The 18,924-nt window shown below is 41.2% G+C and overlaps 1 protein-coding gene and 1 long non-coding RNA gene across 3 annotated transcripts; one reads left to right on the top strand and one right to left on the bottom strand.

Annotated features, from left to right (window-relative positions):
- Positions 1 to 1,757: 1,757 nt before the first annotated feature.
- LOC136476271 (uncharacterized) lies at positions 1,758 to 11,939 on the bottom strand. Its single transcript, XR_010763495.1, has 4 exons — positions 11,702 to 11,939; positions 11,457 to 11,593; positions 4,219 to 4,332; positions 1,758 to 2,246 (listed from the first exon to the last, which is right to left on the bottom strand). It is a non-coding gene; the product is annotated as an uncharacterized lncRNA (long non-coding RNA).
- Positions 2,236 to 11,463, top strand: LOC136476268 (cycloartenol Synthase-like). 2 transcript variants are annotated; one of them, XM_066474039.1, is made up of 19 exons: positions 2,236 to 2,273; positions 2,684 to 2,929; positions 3,189 to 3,374; positions 3,513 to 3,602; positions 3,710 to 3,907; positions 4,231 to 4,315; positions 4,744 to 4,910; positions 5,221 to 5,409; positions 6,413 to 6,520; positions 6,624 to 6,743; positions 6,825 to 6,947; positions 7,034 to 7,132; positions 7,575 to 7,631; positions 8,430 to 8,476; positions 8,548 to 8,691; positions 9,019 to 9,196; positions 9,737 to 9,817; positions 9,972 to 10,055; positions 10,648 to 11,463. In XM_066474039.1, the coding sequence occupies exons 2-19, from the start codon at positions 2,735 to 2,737 to the stop codon at positions 10,777 to 10,779; spliced, it is 2,283 nt and encodes a 760-aa protein (XP_066330136.1). In that variant the 5' UTR covers positions 2,236 to 2,273; positions 2,684 to 2,734; the 3' UTR covers positions 10,780 to 11,463. The 2 variants fall into 2 exon arrangements, with proteins under 2 accessions (XP_066330136.1, XP_066330135.1); XM_066474038.1 differs by having other exon boundaries at positions 6,413 to 6,526.
- Positions 11,940 to 18,924: the final 6,985 nt, after the last annotated feature.

The raw sequence follows: 18,924 nt of genomic DNA, 5'->3' as shown, positions 1-18,924 counted from the left end.
TGAAGGAGCTGGCACGCAGACATGCACCTGAAACTACTTCATCCGTCCCAAAAAGAATATGATCATATGGTTTAAATCTTATCTCAAAATAAATGTAAATATGGGTTGAAGATGAGCTTTCTAGGTAGGACCCACCAATAAAAAGCACCACATGTAATTGGAAAATTGAGGAATACTCTAGATAGTTTAATTGTTTTGAGTCTGTCTACTACACAACCATGTGTTTTATGTAGTTTCAACACATGATTTTTTTTTGCACCATAGGATTAAGATCAAACAGCCTCCACCCTTCTTCTACCTCCAGCCTCCACAGATCACAGATTTTTTTCTATGAAAGGACAAATCACAGATCCGCAGCCGCCGCCGCCACAGCCACTGCCATGGCCGGTGCGGGCGCCGGGGCGAGCTCGCCAGTCGTCAGCGCCGGCGCCGGTGGTCACCAGTGAGAAAGAGAGGGAGAGATAAAAAAAATTCATGTGTTTTTTTTGCTAAAACACATGTGTGTTGTATAGCATTTCTGATTGTCTTATTACTATGGATGAAAACGGTACGGATATTTTCCGACCGTATTCAAAACCGAATCCGTTTAGAGGGGTTGAGATCTGTCCGTATCCGAGTCCGGATATCCAACATCCGATACCGTATCCGTATCCGAATACTCAAATCGCATATTTATGATGTTGATATCCAATCATATCATATCCGACATAGTTGACACTATCCGTATTCGAATCCGAATCCGGACAAAAATATAAAAACAAATGTAATATCGGTGATATCCGTCCGTATCCGATCCGTTTTCATCCCTACTTATTACTACCTTTAGGCAAAAAAGATTTGATAAAAAACACATGTGTGTTGTATAGCATTTTTTATATAAAAAAAAGATTTGTTGCCTTTAGGCAAACGGTAGTTCTTATTACTTATAAAGTTTGACTAGCCGTGGAATCTTTTAAGAAAAAACGTGCTTCAATTTGCTTTTCTCATATCTACTAGTAGAACTTAGGCCTAGCTATATATGGAACGGGTACCAAGCTCCAATTTCTGTCTTGGTACAGTACGTGTGTACGAAAGGGAAAATGGACGCCCACAGCACATGGCATCGAGCTCGACTCCTAATCGTGCCACGTATATAAATTATTTATGAGATAGGCGCAGTATCTTAACAATCGAACTCTAATGTTAATTTCCTTCTAGCTTACCATGACAATTAGTATACCATACCATTAGATTCCCTCCATCCCAAATTATAAGGCATTCCATGCATCTCAAGTTTGACCAAAATAATAAGAAAATTACAAAAATTTATAATATCAAATAGGTATACTATGAAAATATAATTAATGAAGAATCTAATAATATTTGTTTGGTATCATAAATCTTTATAATTTTCTCTATCATTTTGATCAAACTTAAGATATTTTTACTCTCCAACAAGTCAGAATGGCTTATAATTTAGGACATAGTGAGTATTTATTATTAATAATGTCCTGAATTTGGACCGTGCGCATGCTCTCAATATGGCCATATCTATGTTGCTATTATTCATAGGGTCAATCTTTGTAATTATGTTTTTTTTTTTTTTTGTTCACTTAGCTCAACTGAGACGTCCTTCGTCCTTCCCTATCCTCTCCTACACTTAGCTCAAGTACTATTAGGCATTTAGGCTGCAAAGACCGACCATAGAGGTGCTGAACCTTCCCATTGACAATGGACTCGATCAGCCCCACAGGATGACTATGCAAGGCAGGAAGCTTTGGATTCAGTTCAATCAGAAATTTGCGTAACGCCAGTGTTCTAAGAACAGGTCACCGTCTCTGAAAATTGAAAACATTGTTTAACACGTATACAGCTCACCAGTTTTGAAACCAAAGTTGAAAGTTCATGCAGTTCCTGTGATGAACGAAGCACGCCAACACATGCATGGACCTCTCCAGGAACTGAAGCTGTGGCTTCGCATGACCAGGGCCAGGCACGCGCGCACACACATAAGCCATTTCCCCGGGTTCTCAGCTGCCAAGCAAGCTCCCTCCTGGACGGCTCCACGGTTGTGTTGTGCCTTGTGCAGGAGAGGAGAGGAGACACATTCCGTGCCAACTCGACCTTTGGCTCATGGGTTCCATGTGATCTCCAAGGCGATAAATAGGGACTCAACAGCTTGATTGACAATGCACGTCACCCGGCTCTCTTCAAGACTTCAACTGTAGCTGCTGCTTCTTGTGATGGTTATTGGGTGATGATTGCACCTGCAAACAAGGAACGATAAAAATCCTGTTGTGTATGTGGCTCTTTTATCTGTGCATCCATTTACATGCATGATGCATTCCTACTTCCCTTCCAAGAAGAGCTAGAATGAAGCAGTTTCACCATTTTAGGTTTGTATAGGAGAATAAATTGCATCTGACAATGTATATCAAAGCAAGCTCAAATACTCCAGAGATCAGAAAATAGTCAGCTATGTCAAATGAGAGTCGGCACACTGTATTTCCACTGCAACCAGACAGCCTTGTAAAACTGAGTAGCAGGCAGCGCAGGAAGGAACTAGCAAAAACTCGAAGAGTAAAATAGCACTAGACAACACTACCTCAACACACGGACATCCTTCTGAAACTTCTAAGGGAATATTATGCTCAGTCTTAACAGACAGCTAATCTTAATTAAAACAGTTTTTTTTTGGCAGCAGGTATCTCTAGAATAGAAGCAGAAAGAAAGTATATATTTTCAGCTGTAGAATATGTGGAGGCTCAAGATTGCCAAGGGTGGACCATGGCTCAAGAGTGGCAACAGTCACATCGGAAGAGAAACATGGGAGTTTGATCAAGATTTTGGATCAAAAGAAGAGAGGGAAGCTGTTGACTCTGCACGGGAAGAATTCAAGAAGAACAGGTTCCAAATGAGACACAGCTCCGATATTTTGGCCCGCACGCAGGTAACATGTTGAATTATGGTTGTTGCACAAAACTCATATGGCATAGTATCAGATCCCCACAGAATATATGAAACTTAAAACGAAACACACTTATCTTTCCAAGGCCTTATATGTAGGCTACATCTTTATACATTTGTAAATTTCCTGTGTAATTAACGTGATATGGATCCTAACAAAGTAAAGTACTACCACTAAAATTAATTGCAAATATAACCACAATTTAGCATCTTGAAATGCAACCTGAACTACTTTTTTACAGTTAGCAAAGGAGAATGGTTTCAGTCTTGATCTACAGAGGACAAAAGATGAATCTCCTCTGGTTATAAACTCCAGCACAGTGTCGGAGATACTGAGAAAGGCACTCAATTACTTCTCAGCGATACAAGCACACGATGGGCACTGGCCAGGAGATTTTCCAGGGCCATTGTTTACCACAGCAACCATGGTAAGGATTATGATACACCAAAATTGTTGTTTTCTGTATCACTATTACCATTTAGTTGATTATGTCTGCTTTATTACTTTCAACATCTAGTATTGAATGTCACAGATATCTCTTAAGTTTCCTTGTTTTCTACTACAGATTATAGTTCTGTACGTCACAGAATCATTAAGTAGTACACTATCATCAGAACACTGCAAGGAGATTTGTCGTTACCTGTACAACCGTCAGGTAAGCTGGACAAGTGGACATTTGCAAGGAAATTATGAATAATTTAAGGAAACGCCTAAAACTTTTCAAAAATATGTCAACAAGTGTTTAATGATCGTGTGAAACAGAACATGGATGGAGGATGGGGGCTACACACGGAAGGTGAAAGCTCCATGCTTAGCACAGCTCTCAACTATACTGCTCTAAGGCTACTTGGTGAGAATATCGATGATGGACCAGATATGTCTATGCTTAAAGCAAGAAAATGGATACATGATCATGGTGGTGCAACAATGGTACCAATCTTGGGGAAAGTGTGGCTCTCGGTAACCATCCTTGCAGTTGAATTGTCATCCTCATACTCACTTGTTTTGCAGAAGTAATTTAATTAATTTACATTGGTTTATAAAATACTGCAAACTTATCTCATGTGAATTGGGGACTTGCACTTACTAATCCCTTAATGGCACACATACATCAAACGTTCAACGGTGTAGCCGTTGAGTTATTCAAAGCATTGTGAAATGGGACATGGAAAGGACCAAATAATTGTGGAAAGCATGAAATCGATTACAATAATCAACTGTAATAACGACAACCATTTATTCACAACAGGACCTTAGTTGTAACTGCGTACCTGGTAATGCAGGTGCTTGGAGTTTCTGAATGGTCAGGTGTAAATCCCATCCCTCCAGAATTGTTTCTTCTTCCATCATGGGTTCCTATTCAGCCAGGTAGATTTTTCTTCAACCTAGTGCATGTGTAGATTTAGTAGTAATCAGCACAGCGACTTGGTTGTTGAGCAACCTAATTATCAGACCAACTGGTGCATGAACCATGTCAGCTAGAAGCAGTGGTGGAGCTTGACGAACATGTCAGGGGAGCCATAGCCCATGCAAGGATGGCTGGATTATTACTGCATGCATATGTGTTATTGGTTGGTCTCAACCAAGCTCTGCCGCTGACTAGAACTCAAAACTTCTTTGTATACTGATATTTTCTAAGATAATGTAAACATCTTGACAGGTGATATAGGTAATCACCATCACTGCCAACAACCGGACGACAATGATGTATTATTATATTAGTTAGACCTGTAATAGTTATGTAAAGTAAGACAAAACAGATCTAATCATCTTTATATTTTTCTTTCCAAATGCAGGACGATTGTGGAGTCACTTCAGAATGGCATTCATTCCCATGTCCTATTTATATGGCAAGAAATTTGTCGGACCCATTACGAGATTGGTTATGTCACTAAGGGAAGAGCTACATATTCATCCCTATAAAAAGATTGACTGGAAGCAAGCTCGTAAATTATGTGCAAAGGTTAGTCTGTTAAGCATCTAAAAGATATCTGCAAGGATTCTATATGATTCCAGAGTAGATGTAATAGGTATTCAGATAAATACAGATGAAGTTATATCACATTGTTTTGTGTGTAGAGATTTAGATTGGTAATACATTTATGTACGTTGCAAATACATGCTTTCTGTATGCCATGTTATTCCCTATATCATAATGTAAACAAAGATATCAGAGACATCAAGTCCTGCCATTTGAACCCACAAGCATGTCAGCGTATGTCATATGTTTATGTTTCAGAATTGGTGAAAATACATGACAAATTCAAATGCAGGAAGATGTGTATAATCCACATACATGGCTACAGGAGTGTCTATCTGACTGCCTTTACAGTTTTGGTGAACCTTTACTCACACGTTGGCCAATTTCCTACATGAGAAAGAAAGCCCTACAACAGGTCGCTGAATTCTTGAAATACGAAGATGAGAATTCTCAATACATCTGCATTGGTGCCGCACAGAAGGTAGGATAATTATGTCTTCTCAAAACAATTCAGACAATTTTTTACCATCGCAGCAGAAACAAGTTCACATTGAATAGTATTAGTTACTGATGGACAGTTCATTATTTTTAGTTTTTTAAGAAACTGAAATACCTGCTTACATGAAGTGAACAAAAAATGTTCTGATGGTGCAGCGAAAACTGCATTGAGCCATTGATTACACTTGTTTTAGAAGCATCCCCATGGATCAATGTCTATAATTCTATGTAGTGTAGTGTAATAGCACCAATGGTTGCAACTGAATAATGACAAAAGAAAAGGGGGCGAAACCCAATCAAAGAAATTTTGGAATCCAAAACTAGTGAATTTTAAGGGTTTCCAAGATTCCTTGCTCATTAAATCATAATGGATTAATCTGACAGAAGCAACTCTGGAAACATATGTCCAGAAGGACAAGCATTTTTCTTATGCAGAAAGTAGAAAAAACAGGGGACACAAATGTGGCCTAAGGTAGACGAAGAGGTTGAGAACTTTAGATGGTTGAGGTCATGAGACATGAGTCCAAGCTCACACTCATATTACTTCCCCATTTATAATTAATGTGTGCACTTTATCCGGTCTGTGTTTATTTTTAAAATAAAAAATATGTCCACAAAAATAATTTATGGAAGGACTTTTCAGTTTTGTGTACACTCAGTCAATCGTTCACTTCTTGACAATACATGCTAGGAAAGATGGGTACAGTAACAATTTAGGAAATATTTGCATTTATGAACACTTCAAATTTTAGTCAGTAAGGGCGTACCCAGTGCAGAGAGCTCCCGCTCTGTGCGGGGTCTAGGGAAGAGTGTTAGTGGCAAGCCTTACCCTCGCCTGTGCAATGCGAGGAGACCGCGACTTGAACCCAGGACCTTCCGGTCACAGGTGGTAAGACTCTACCGCTTGCACCAGGCCCGCCCTTCTTCGAATTTTAGTCAGTACTAATGAAAATGGCAAACGTCCTTAAAAAGAGTAAACATTGCAGGCATTATCCATGTTGTGCTGTTGGATCGAAAAATCCAACTCAGATGCATTCAAGCGCCATTTGGCTAGAGTTGCTGATTTCCTATGGATTGGTGAAGATGGCATGAAAGTGCGGGTAAATTAAACACTACTGTAGGATCCCTCTTTCTACAAGGCACTGTCAAGCCGCAACACCTTGTGTGCTGATATTTATGTATCATCGCTTTACAAAGGTCTGTGCTGGACAACTATGGGATGTTGCTTTTGCAGTCCAAGCAATATTAGCATGTAATATTGCAGAAGAATATAGAAGTACCCTCAAGAAAGCGCATGATTTCATAAAAGCCTCCCAGGTATTATTGCCTAAGATTGAAGTTATATTAACTCTATTTCTCTTAACTTACCTGCTTAACTCAACTAACTTAAATTTTAAGATCATGGACAATCCTTCTGGTGACTTCAGCAGAAAGTACCGTCACATATCTAAAGGAGGGTGGGGCTTCCAGGTTGCTGATCAGGGGTGGCAGGTTTCAGATTGCACAGCAGAAGCTCTTATGGTTCAACACCCTCTTTCACCATACCATTAACAGACTCAAAACTACAAGATCATTAAAATGACATATCATGTTTTCTCTGGTTTCAGGTTTTTTTAATGCTATCCAAATTTTCATCAGACATTGAAAGTGATCAGATGGAAACATGCCGCCTATATGATGCAGTGAATGTATTATTATCCTTACAGGCATGTAACTACTTTACTTTGCATTACATATCTAGGTCTACCATTAGAAAGGTTCAAGGTAGTTGAACAAATATTGTTTCATGGACATTTTGGCAGCGAGTGAAAAAAAAATCTATATGCTGCTAATAGCATTAAGCCTAAGTAACAATAGAAACTAATATACTATGCAAATGCAGTGATGCACATTTTCCTCTCTAGAAAATGATTATGGTACACTCCAAAGATGAAAAGTTTGAACACATTAATAGAATACTGTACAGGAATTAAAAAATCAAAGCATAATTTCCAGACTTACAATTTCCAGACATACCAAATGAGAAATGAATAGCCATCAGTTTTAGCATAAGTATAGATGCTGAGTTAACTAACAGCATTTTGGTTGAAAAAGAAAGTGTAAATAAAACCAGAGAGTAGCTATGTATTAACCCTGAATTGGATGCAGAACCCAAACGGTGGCTATGGAACTTGGGAGCTAGCTCGCACATATCCATGGATGGAGGTATGTTTCCAGTTCCTGTTTTACTATTTAAATCCATGCATTATAATAACATATATACATGGTTTTAGATAATAGATTCAGGGCTTTATGCTTTAGGTAATTTCAGAATGAAAACCACAATGATCACAAGATATTTGGAAGCAGTTATGTCTGCTCAGAGTTTCTTACTTTGGGCATATAGTAGGTGAATTATAGTTACTTTGATGTTTCTTCACTTATGGCAAAATGTGCTTAGGACCAATAGGATATCATACTGAGGGCAAGCATGTAAATTTATTTTTCAGCTTTAAAAAAAATAACTTGCAGATTCAAGTTAAGTTATATAAATAGGAACCAAGATGCATCTAAAAAATCGGGTAAGAAAGAAAGGAGGCACGAATACACTGGTAATATGGAGCTAAATAACCAGCACTTCTAGTCTGAACCAATATAATGATGAAATCCTCAGAAGATTCTGGTATGTAAAAGAGATCATTATTGAGCCAAATTACCTGTCATAGTTATATCGAAAAGAAAAGTAAGTATTGTCTTTAGGGAACTATTATTGTAGAGCATAATATCTACATGTGAAGGGCGGGCCTGGTGCAAGCGGTAGAGTCTTACCGCCTGTGACCGGAAGGTCCCGGGTTCGAGTCGCGGTCTCCTCGTATTGCACAGGCGAGGGTAAGGCTTGCCACTAACACCCTTCCCCAGACCCTGCATAGAGCGGGAGCTCTCTGCACTGGGTACGCCCATAATATCTACATGTACACATATAGAGCACTGAAAATTGGGGCTTTGGATCTTTTTTCATGGCAGATTTTCAACATGACAGAGATATATGCAGACATCATGGTGGAGCATCAGTAAGAATTTTACAACATTCTTAGCAATACCTCTCTTATGGCAAAACAAATAACATGCATACATACTGCAGGTACGTCGAGTGTACCTCATCCGTCATGCAAGCATTAGCATTGTTTCGGGAGAAGTACCCTTGTCATCGAAAAGATGAAATAGATCAATGCATTAGGGGAGCTACTGAATTCATTGAGAAGTTACAGAATGATGATGGCTCATGGTCAGTACTTTTATACGTGACCATAAAAAGGTTTAAATTTGGCAAATTTAGTCCTTATTGGATTGCTTGAAGTTTTGACACTATTAAACCTAAACCTACAGAATAATTCCCAGGGTAGCTCAGCAGAACTGAAGTACATAGTCCCAAAGAATACAGTCAATATCTTCAATGAGATAATAACTAAACCTTTAATACAGCAAATAAAACTAGACAAGTTCATAGTTAAATAAAACTAGTGGAATGATGTGCAGTAGATATTAAAACATAACCGAAATTCATAGAACATTGAGAAAATAGATAATCAATGATTGATAAATTGTTTTACAGGTTTGGATCTTGGGGTATTTGTTTCACATATGGCACATGGTTTGCTATTGAGGGTCTATCAGCTGTTGGACAAAGTTATGGTAACAGCACTTGTATCCGGAAGGCCTGTAAGTTTCTCTTAACAAAGCAGCTAAAGAATGGTGGATGGGGTGAGAGTCATCTTTCATCGAGAACCAAGGTAACCATTTCTAGTATGCTTTTGCAACGTAGAAGGACTGCATCTTTCATCAAGAACCAAGCTAAAGAATGTTTTAGAGTAAGCAACACATCCAGACAATGGAAACATGCTTTGATCCTGTTTCTGATGAACTTCCAGCAAATTATAGGCAAAAAGTACAGCAATCTGTATGAATTCATAACCAGATAGTAATTCATAAGGAACATGAAGCATTGAGAGGAAACAAGCAACTTGGTTGAGCCTTATTTAGAGAAAGTGAAACAAGCAATAAAGTAGATGGACTTTATGTTAAAAAAATGTTGCAATTGCACAGCAACAAGAGCATATGAGTCGTAATATGTCATTCCAATAATTCCATATGTACCTCAATAATGGAAAACGCAAGCTGAACATTTGCTGGTTGGAAACATTATGCATCTTTTGCTTTCACAAAGTTTACAGTGCACCTGTATTTATGCGGAAGATTTTTGTCTCAGAATTTGTCTTGCCTTGCTGCATTTTCAACCCATGAGACTGACCACATACTCAAATTATAAACAGGCATACACAAATCTGGATAGGGAGAAGTCACACATAGTGAACACTGCATGGGCAATGTTGGCGCTCATGAAAGCTGGACAGGTGATTACTTTATTTAACACAACAAAATACTTAATGGGCAATTGCAGCAGAGTTTATTTAACATCAGAATAAATCAACCAACCTGCTTAAAAGTTTAGATCCATTTTCACTTTTGAAGTATTGGAGTAATTTCAAACTTTTCTTCTAAGTTCAGGTGGAAAGAGATCCCACTCCACTGCACAAAGCTGCAAGACTTATCATTAGTATGCAGCTCGGCAATGGTGACTTCCCACAGGAGGTAACTGCTAAGTGTGCTCTGTATTATACAGTTCAATTTTTAATCTTGACATTCCCTGTTATAATGGCATTAAGCATAATGAAGCAATAAAGATGTTCCATTAACAGATGTGGGTGACCTTTTGCTTGATAAACAACAAAATGTTTTGATCTTCCAATTACCCTCACAGGAACGTATATAGAAGAATACCCTCTCTAAATGCTTTCGGACTGCGGAAAACCTGAGTTATTTCCTCATAATCATTGGAAAGTATTCACACGATAACCTCAAACTGAATGATAGGCAGCTCCCCTACCAGTTTGAAACTGTCACACACCATGACACCAAAGTACAGGTCTGTGGCCGTCCCGTCTCACGGGGATGCGGTGCCGCTTATATGGGTGGGGCCGGGGTTCGGGGGTTTTTCGCGAGCTGCGTGAGAAGTTCTTCTTCTTAATGAAAAACCGGTGGGGACGTCACTCCCCCACGGCTCGCGTATTTTCCCTTTTCACCGTTCTAGGAATTTCCCAATTTCTAGTAAGTAGTAAGCATGTAAATCGCCTTCATCCAAAGATCTATTGTTGCTACTAACAGTTTCTTTATTGTTCTGTAGGAAATGATTGGAAGTTTCTTGAAAAATGGTCCCTTGTGCTACATGGCTTATCGCAACATATTTCCTATATGGGCGCTTGGAGAGTATCAGAAATTAGTCCTCCAGTGTGACCTCCAACGGCCAACCTTCTAGCCGAAAGCAAGCAAAGTACAGTTCCATCTGCTGGCAGTGCCACTTTGCATAATTTGGTAGCTGTGGTGCCATCTTGATTTGTCGAAAAGAATTGGAAAGGTTTCATATGCCTTCGAGTAAAACAATAGTGCAAATAGTACAGTGTAATCATGGTGGTGTGAATATGTAAAGTTTTAGAACAAAAATCTACACCCATAATTTGTTGTATTATTTTTTACCATTGTAAGAGACCGACATTCTTCAGATCTTATGTGCAAGAGAAATGCAAAAGGTAACAGCATTTCTTATCCCAAAGGGAACTAAAAATTAATGACAGATATTAAATTAACGCACTGACGATACTAAGTATGTACTGGGTCATAGTAAGGAAGTTACTGATTAAATTGTAAATTAGCTCATCCAACCAAGCACATCATGTTGGAAAGTTTGCCGCAGCAAACCTTTCTGCACTGCAGAAATTTCTTATTATAGATTCCTTTTTTCTTTTTTGAAAGATCCTAACTACAGATTCTTGGGAAACCATATTCTTCACAGCCTTAACCAGCATCTTGATCTCCACACGCAACTCAAACGCTGCAGTCAGCAATGGTATTTATCTAATGGATACCCAGCAATATAATTATGCAAACAACACTGAAATGCAACTCTTTAGTTGGGGTGGGGTTCAGGAGACACACCGCACCGCAGATCTTCCTTGGAGACAGGCAGATCCATGAATTAGGCAGTCTTGCTTGCGCTGAATATCGCCTTCCTTAACTTCGGACGGCTTCAGATTTTTCCTCCACTATCTCTCGACGTGACGTGGTAGAGTACCCTGCAAGCGGTGGCTCGTCATCTAGAAGTGGTTTCTTTCGAATTAAGGACGAAAGACCTTCGATGTGCCCTGTGGAAAGGAAGTCCAATTGAATGACTGGAATCGCACCTTCGCCACCGCCCGGCTGATAGGCGATGGACCCGCCGGCGCCGCCAGCCACATTCCCCCCGCCTCCGGGCTCCGGCACGCAATCTGTCTGGCGAGCGGCAGAAATGGGAGTAAACTACAGCGTTGGATAGATTTCGGACGGAATCCGCACGCCCCCGCAACAGGCAACACTGACCATCGCTTCAAAACGACAAGAAACCTGGGGCGCGTGCGCGTTTGGTTCCCCCGGTGATCCGTGTCTCGCCTTGTCTTGCCAGCTACTGTTTGGATCGCCTCAGGCCTGCGCAATATACACGTTTGTTCCCAGGTTTCCTTGCCTAACCTCCCCTGGCAAGGCGAACCTTGCCGGCGCAGGCAAGCCAAACCTGCTCAACCAGCATAGCAAGGAATTCCTTGGTCGCACAGATAACGAGGTGGCTGGTTAAGAGATCCAAATACCGTTTCTGTTTCAACTTCTAGCCTGGCAAGGTAAGGCGAGGGATCCAAACATCATGGTGTGTTTGGTTCCTCACTCAAAACCTGCCTACCCTTGCTGAGCACGGATTTGACGTTGTTGCTACGTTTAGATGCTTGGCTACCTTTGTCTCAAAGCAATGACTCCCTCTTTGCCAAGCAAGTTTCTTGGAGCTTGTGTTGGTAGGATAAAATAATCTTGCTTGGGAGGGCGTGTTTGTTTGTCTAGATTAGGCTCGCTCGTGCAGCAGCAGGGCAGACTGGTGCACCTTCTCAAATTTGGTGGGCTTGTATCTTTTTGGCATATCTTTGTACAGATGTTGTTTGTTTGTCTCAAAGTGTTGTGACCCCAACACCTCAGTCACCCTCTTCTGTGTTGGACCAACGCCTAAGTCGGAGTGATCCGTACCCAGGAGAACGAAACTTGATTTCATTTCCCCACGGCTAGGCTCATGCGACTTAGACCTGTAGTGCGTCCAAGCAAACAAACACGTCCAGTTGCAGTAGTCTACCCAGCTTGTACCCGTGTCCAGACAAATAAACACACCCTAAACGTCCTCTAAGGACAACATCTACTATGTCTGGTCTTGCTTTGATAAGCGAGCCTTGCCTAGCTACCTTGCTGGTGGCGGACCAACCAATTCCACTCACCTGCTTCAACAAGGGAAAAACTCGCTTGCACAAGCCACGATGTGACTAAGCAGGGAATCTAGACACTTTTTCCCCATCTATTATCTTGCTAGATAAGGTTAGATAAGGATAGCTAGTGGAACAAAAGGTACCTAAGCGAGCAGAATTGGCTCGCCGCCACAGGCAAGGCAAGCCTTACGTTTGAAAACAAGTCTAGGTAAGACCGACGCTAATGTGATATTCCAATACCATTCACTCTTTCCTTATATTTTTCTCTCTTTTTTTGCATTTTCGTTTTTCCTTATAGGTTTGGACTGTTGTGCTCTAGCCTCCAAAGACTTTACAAGCAACGGGATGCCATTAGAGTAGAAGCTAGTACAATTTTAATTAAAGATTAAAAGGTTTAAGTTACACAACCGCTCCAAAAGCATGTGCCTAAGTATAGTACCCAAGTATGCCGATTATAGATATATTAGCAACCTAACTATTACCAAATCACGGGTGGTGTTTTTTATTTGGTTTGATACACCATGTAAATGATACATGGGCACATGACATATGATGTGTCCGTGAGCAGTTACGATGAGGGGTCATTCAAGGAAAAAAGAAATTACATGAGGATGCACATCCTCACCGTGTGCTCCCTTGATCTGAAAAAAATATAGCCATGACATACTAGTACCGAATCAAACCATATTAAGTTTGACAAAATTTTAAAACTATATCAATACTTACAACACTTAACATACTTTTGTAATACGTTTTATTTAATAGTTAATACTATAAAAATCGGTACACTTTTATGTACAAATGGGCTAATATTTGTAGTATATATACTCTAGTGGTGGTGTCCTACATGGATTGACCGAAGTCCTCCTCAAATCGACGCAGTTGCCCTGTTGAGTGTTGACCACACTAGGGAGTAGGGAAAGACGGTGGCGACGTGACGTGGCAGGTGAAAATACTGGAGAATACTACGAATGTACTAGTGCCACTGTGCCGTGCAAGGGGAGCACCAGCGGCCCCTTGCACCGTGGCAACCATGAGTCCATGACCACGGCATTAGCGTGAGTATCGCGAGAGGGATGGCGGAGGAGAACTGGAGGCTGCCAGGCAGGAGATGGATTCGCTAAAGGCAACGGCTCATCAATGTCATGTCTTCCACCGTCGATCATGCATAGAGATGGATGCACTGAATTGGCTTACAAGTCATGGCTGAAAGTACTGCTGGCGGGTTTGGTATGATAGAAAAACACGGTCCGTGGATTATAAACCAGATACGAACGAATAAACCGAAACGAACGGATTGTTTATCAATACAAGCATACTGTATCTTATTTATATTTTTTTCTCCCGGTATCTCTATCTATCCATAACAATAAAGGCAAAATATGTGCCAGCCCATGATGATGCGGGTGCAGCCGCAGTCGGACCGTACGTCAGATGCCATGCCTGCGGACAGGCAAACGCCTCCGGGCTCGGGTCCTGTCATCCCTCGTGAGCGGCAGGGCCCGGGTGCGGGCACGCGACGCCAACGTCGGCAACGAACGCCTCATGTTATTAGATTTATTTATTGTGTTTTTTCATAACATGTAACTTTTTTTATTTAAATTTTAACACCTGTAAAATTTATGTGTCAAAGTGTTACTTTCTAGACGGTGTCGACCAATTAATAAACAAGGAAATATATGAAGTTTAGTAAAGACATCCCTTAAACACCTAATTGCTGGGCGTGAGCAGTTATAGGTTATAGTGCTTTCGATGAGGGTCATTCAAGGAAAAAGAAATTACACGAAGATGAACATCCTCACGTGTGCTCCCTTGATCTGGAAAAAATATAGTCATGACATAGTACCGAATCAAACCGTTTTAAGTTTGATAAAATTTTTAAACTGACAATACTTACAACACTTAATATATTTTCATAATACGCTAATTTAATATTCCCTCCGTCCCAGAAAAAAGTGACGTTTTAGGATTTTTCACATAGATCAGTGGAGAAGAGAAATATCCCTAATGCCCTTGGTTTGTTGCACTTGATTTCCTTAAAAGGGATATCCCGTGCTATACTTGCCTAATTAACATGTGTTGCATGCAAGCATGCATGGCTGGATGCGTTCGATTAAGGAAATTAAAGGCCGGATTTGGTGCGCATGCAGATTCTCTTGTGGGCCCAAAACGTGTCTAAAGATTATTACATCATTTTTTCTCGGATAAATTTCAAATCACAGAATATCATTTTTTTAGGACGGAGGGAGTACTATAAAACTGGTCCACTTTTATATACAAAATGGGCTAATAGTGTTTTCATATGGATGTTTCAAAATTAGACCGGGATGTTTCATTTGTTGCAAGTGTTTCAGAGGCATGTTGCAAAAGTTTGTTCAAAATGTTTCATATGTTTTTGCAAGCGTTTTGATTTGGATGTTGCATATGTTTCACACATATGTGGCTAGAGTATGTTGCAAATGTTTGAGCCGTTTCATTCTTATGTTGCAGTAAGTGTTTTTATGTTGCAAGTTACAATTGTTTTATCTGGATGTTGCATATCTTTCACACATATGTTGCAAGTGTATGTTCTAAATGTTTCATCCGCTTTTGACGTACGTTGCATTCAAGTGTTTCATGTTTCAGATGTATGCCCAGAGAGTCGTAGGACACGTCTCGGACGCCGGGGATCCGGTAGATGGGGCGCGTTGGGGTCATGCATATGGGTTGAGCTCGTCCTCATCCTAGGTCCCATCTACGCGGAGAGAGAGAGGAGGGGGTCAGGGGGGAGGAGCGACGAGCATGACGTTTTGCGCTGACGTGCATGACGGAGAAGGCACGGGGCTCCAGACTCGTGGAGAGAGGAGGGGTCAGGAAGCAGTGACAGGGCGCGTGTGACGGAGGAGGTCCGGGCGCCTGGACACATGCTTCTGTCCGAACGTCCGTACGCTAGTGTCTGCCTAGGTGAAAATACGGGTGAATATGAATGTACTAGTGCCACTGTGCCGTGCAAGGAGAGCACCTGCCCCTTGCAGGCTTGCACCACGGCAGCAACCGTGACCATGGCATTTGCGTGAGCACACCTTTGCGAGGGGTGATTAATTAATTCGTTTTTTATTGCGATTAATTAATTAGTTCGTGGGCGGAGAACCGGAGGCTGGAGATGGATTCGCTAATAAAGGCAGGCAACGGCTCATCAATGTCATGCCTGCCACCGTCGATCGTGCGTAGAGATGGATGCGTGCTGATGTATCAATACAAGCATAGGGTATCTTATTTTATATATATTATATTATCTAAAAAAATCAATACAAGCATATCTTACACTATTTTTTTTCTTCTCCCAAAAAAAGTATCTATCCATAATAACGCCAAAATACATGCCCCCGGCACGCAAGCCCACCATGATGCGGGCGCAGGTGCAGTCCGACCGTACGTCAGATGCCATGCCATCACTGCGGATATATCCCCTCTCGTGAGTAGCAACGCCGGCCGGGCAGGCGGGGGGCGGCCGGCGGCCCGGCCCGGGTGCGGGCACGCCACGCCAACGTCGGCAACGAACGTGCTGCGTTTGGCCCGTTGCGACCCCCGCCGTAACGTTTACTTTGGCCAGGGCAGCCCTCCAACGGGGAAGCGACCGATTTGCACAGAGGCCCCTCGCTAACTTCCAAATCCCGTGCGCTTGACTTATAAGCCGTACTTTTTCAGCCAACAAACAGTATTTTTCTCTCACCACAAATCAATCAACAGTAATTTCAGCCATGGCTTATCAGGCAAGCGAACATGACATATCCCTCCGTCCCTCGGCCCTCGCGCTGATCCGCTATCAGCAACTCCACGTGGCTAACCTCCCAAAATACCATTCTCTCTTTCCCTATATATTTCTCTTTATTTTTTCTTGCATTTTCGTTTTTCCTTGTACGGCTGGACTGTTGTGCTACTTTACGAGCAACAGGATAACATTAGAGTAGAAACTAGTATAATTTTAAATTAAAGATTAATTAAAAGGTTTAAGTTAATTATGCAACCGCGCCAAAAGCATGTGCCTAAGTATAGTACTCAAGTATGTCGATTATAGATATATTAGCAACCTAACTATTATCAAATCACGGGTGGTGTTTTTTATTTGGTTTGATACACCATCCATGTAGATGATACATTGGCACATGGCATATGATGTCGAACGTGTTTGTTTACTCGTCTAATGACCACTATGGATGCTTTTAGTTCTTTCAAAGTTCTATACTCGTAGTGTGAGAAAGTGTTAAAGCCTAACTCTGCCTAGGTTCTAAAACAACAATGTCTTAGATGTATGGTAGAGAGTGAAATAAGCAACAAATAGGAGCATAACTACCATTTATATTTGAATTATCCTAATTTTTCTAATAAGTTACTATAAATAGGAATCCGACTACCCTTCATGTCCACGTTATATTGCCGCTGCCATGGTTGTTATAGGAGGAACAAGAATCAAACTCCAAGCGAGAATTTCTCCATTGTTTTCATCTTGCGTTGTGTAATCAACCAATTACGGCATCACAACAAACGCTTGCATGCAAACCACGAGACGTAGCACAGAAGCACATGAGAGGTGAGCCTTTACGAGCTTTTGTAGGCATAAGCTCTAGCTATCTAGATTTAGCACTCCTAGCACTCTAGCCTATTTCATCCAGAATCTGGAAATGCGGTAGCCCAAAATTGACAGTGATGGTTTTATACTTTTATAAGTACGTGGGACGGGGCGCAGACAAGACCTACCATTTTTGTATTCATACTCTAACCCATAAAAATCTAAGTCGATTTATGATTGTAGTAGGTTAAATTTCTGAATTTTGGTTTATAAATATATAATAAATTGTTAACAAGACATGACTAATGTTATTAGATTTATTATGTTTTTCATAACATACAACTTTTTTATTTGTGTCGACCTCTTAAACAACTACTACAAGGCAACTATATTAGAAGGAAATATATGAAGTTTGGTAAAGACATCCTTTAACGCCTAATTGCTGGCCGTGAGCAGTTACTTTCAATGAGGGTCATCCAAGGACAAAGAAATTACATGAGGATGCACATCCTCACGTGTGCTCCTTTGATCTGAAAAAATATAGCATAGTACCGAATCAGACCGTATTAAGTTTGATAAGATTTTAAAACTAACAATATTTACAACACTTAATATGTTTTCCTAATACACTTATATAATATTATAAAAACCGGTACACTTTTATATACAAATACGTCCTGCATGGATTGACCGAAGAAAGAATAGCCCCTACTCTTCAAATCGACGCAGTTGCCCTATTGAGTGTTGACCTATTCGGATGTTGTCGATCTGGTTACCACATTAGGGAGTAGGGAAAGACGGCGGCGACGTGGCGTGGTAGGTGAAACGATAATGATACAATTAAGACATCTGTCCATCCAGCCAGACGCCTCGCTCCGCTCACTCCCGCACGCGCCGCTCGCCCAACGACCCTCTCCATTATCTACTCATCTGTTTCTATAAAAAAATCACTCCCGCATGCATCGCTTCGCTCCGTTCCCGCGCGTGGCACTCGACTACTAGCCCTAATAGCGCGCGGTGCGCGACTGCCCTCTCCCAGTCTCAGCGCGCGGTCGCCTGCAAGTCGCAGCGCGCGGCAGCTATCCTTGCCAGGCGCGGCGCTCGGCGTCCGGCCCTGCCAGGGCGCACGGCCGGCGCTGCGTCGCGCAGCCGCTGCCTACAAGCGCCGCCGGCCCGCTGTCTCCGGCGAACTCCACGCGCCGACGAGCCTTCATTCTTCCCAGCAGCAAGGAGATGCTGCGATGTGCTGAAAACGCATGTTGCAAGTGTATGTTTCAAGTATTTCAGATGTTTCAGAGGTACGTTGCAAGTGTTTCAGAGGCATGTTGCAAGAGTTTGTTCAAAATGTTTCATCTGTTGTTGCACCGTTTTGATTTGGATGTTGCATATGTTTCACACATGTGGCAAGAGTATGTTGCAAACGTTTCAGATGTTTCATCTTATGTTGCAATAAGTGTTTTTATGTTACAAGTTGCAAGTGTTTTATCTGGATGTTGTATATGTTCACACATATGTTGAAAGTGTATGTTCCAAATGTTTCATCTGCTTTAGACGTATGTTGCAAGTGGTTCATATTTCAGAG

This window comes from Miscanthus floridulus, chromosome 8, assembly GCF_019320115.1.
Source record: "Miscanthus floridulus cultivar M001 chromosome 8, ASM1932011v1, whole genome shotgun sequence".
NCBI lineage: Eukaryota > Viridiplantae > Streptophyta > Magnoliopsida > Poales > Poaceae > Miscanthus > Miscanthus floridulus.
The sequence above is the reverse complement of the archived record's forward strand: the minus strand, read 5'-3'. Positions and strand labels throughout refer to the sequence as shown.

What these genes read in the sequence shown, in the direction of transcription:
- LOC136476268 (XM_066474038.1), top strand. Translation starts at nt 2,735, where the DNA reads ATGTGGAGGCTCAAGATTGCCAAGGGTGGACCATGGCTCAAGAGTGGC. An exon ending in TGTTTACCACAGCAACCATG is followed by an intron (nt 3,375 to 3,512) that starts GTAAGGATTATG and finishes TTTCTACTACAG; the next exon opens with ATTATAGTTCTGTACGTCAC. An exon ending in ATGGGTTCCTATTCAGCCAG is followed by an intron (nt 4,316 to 4,743) that starts GTAGATTTTTCT and finishes TTCCAAATGCAG; the next exon opens with GACGATTGTGGAGTCACTTC.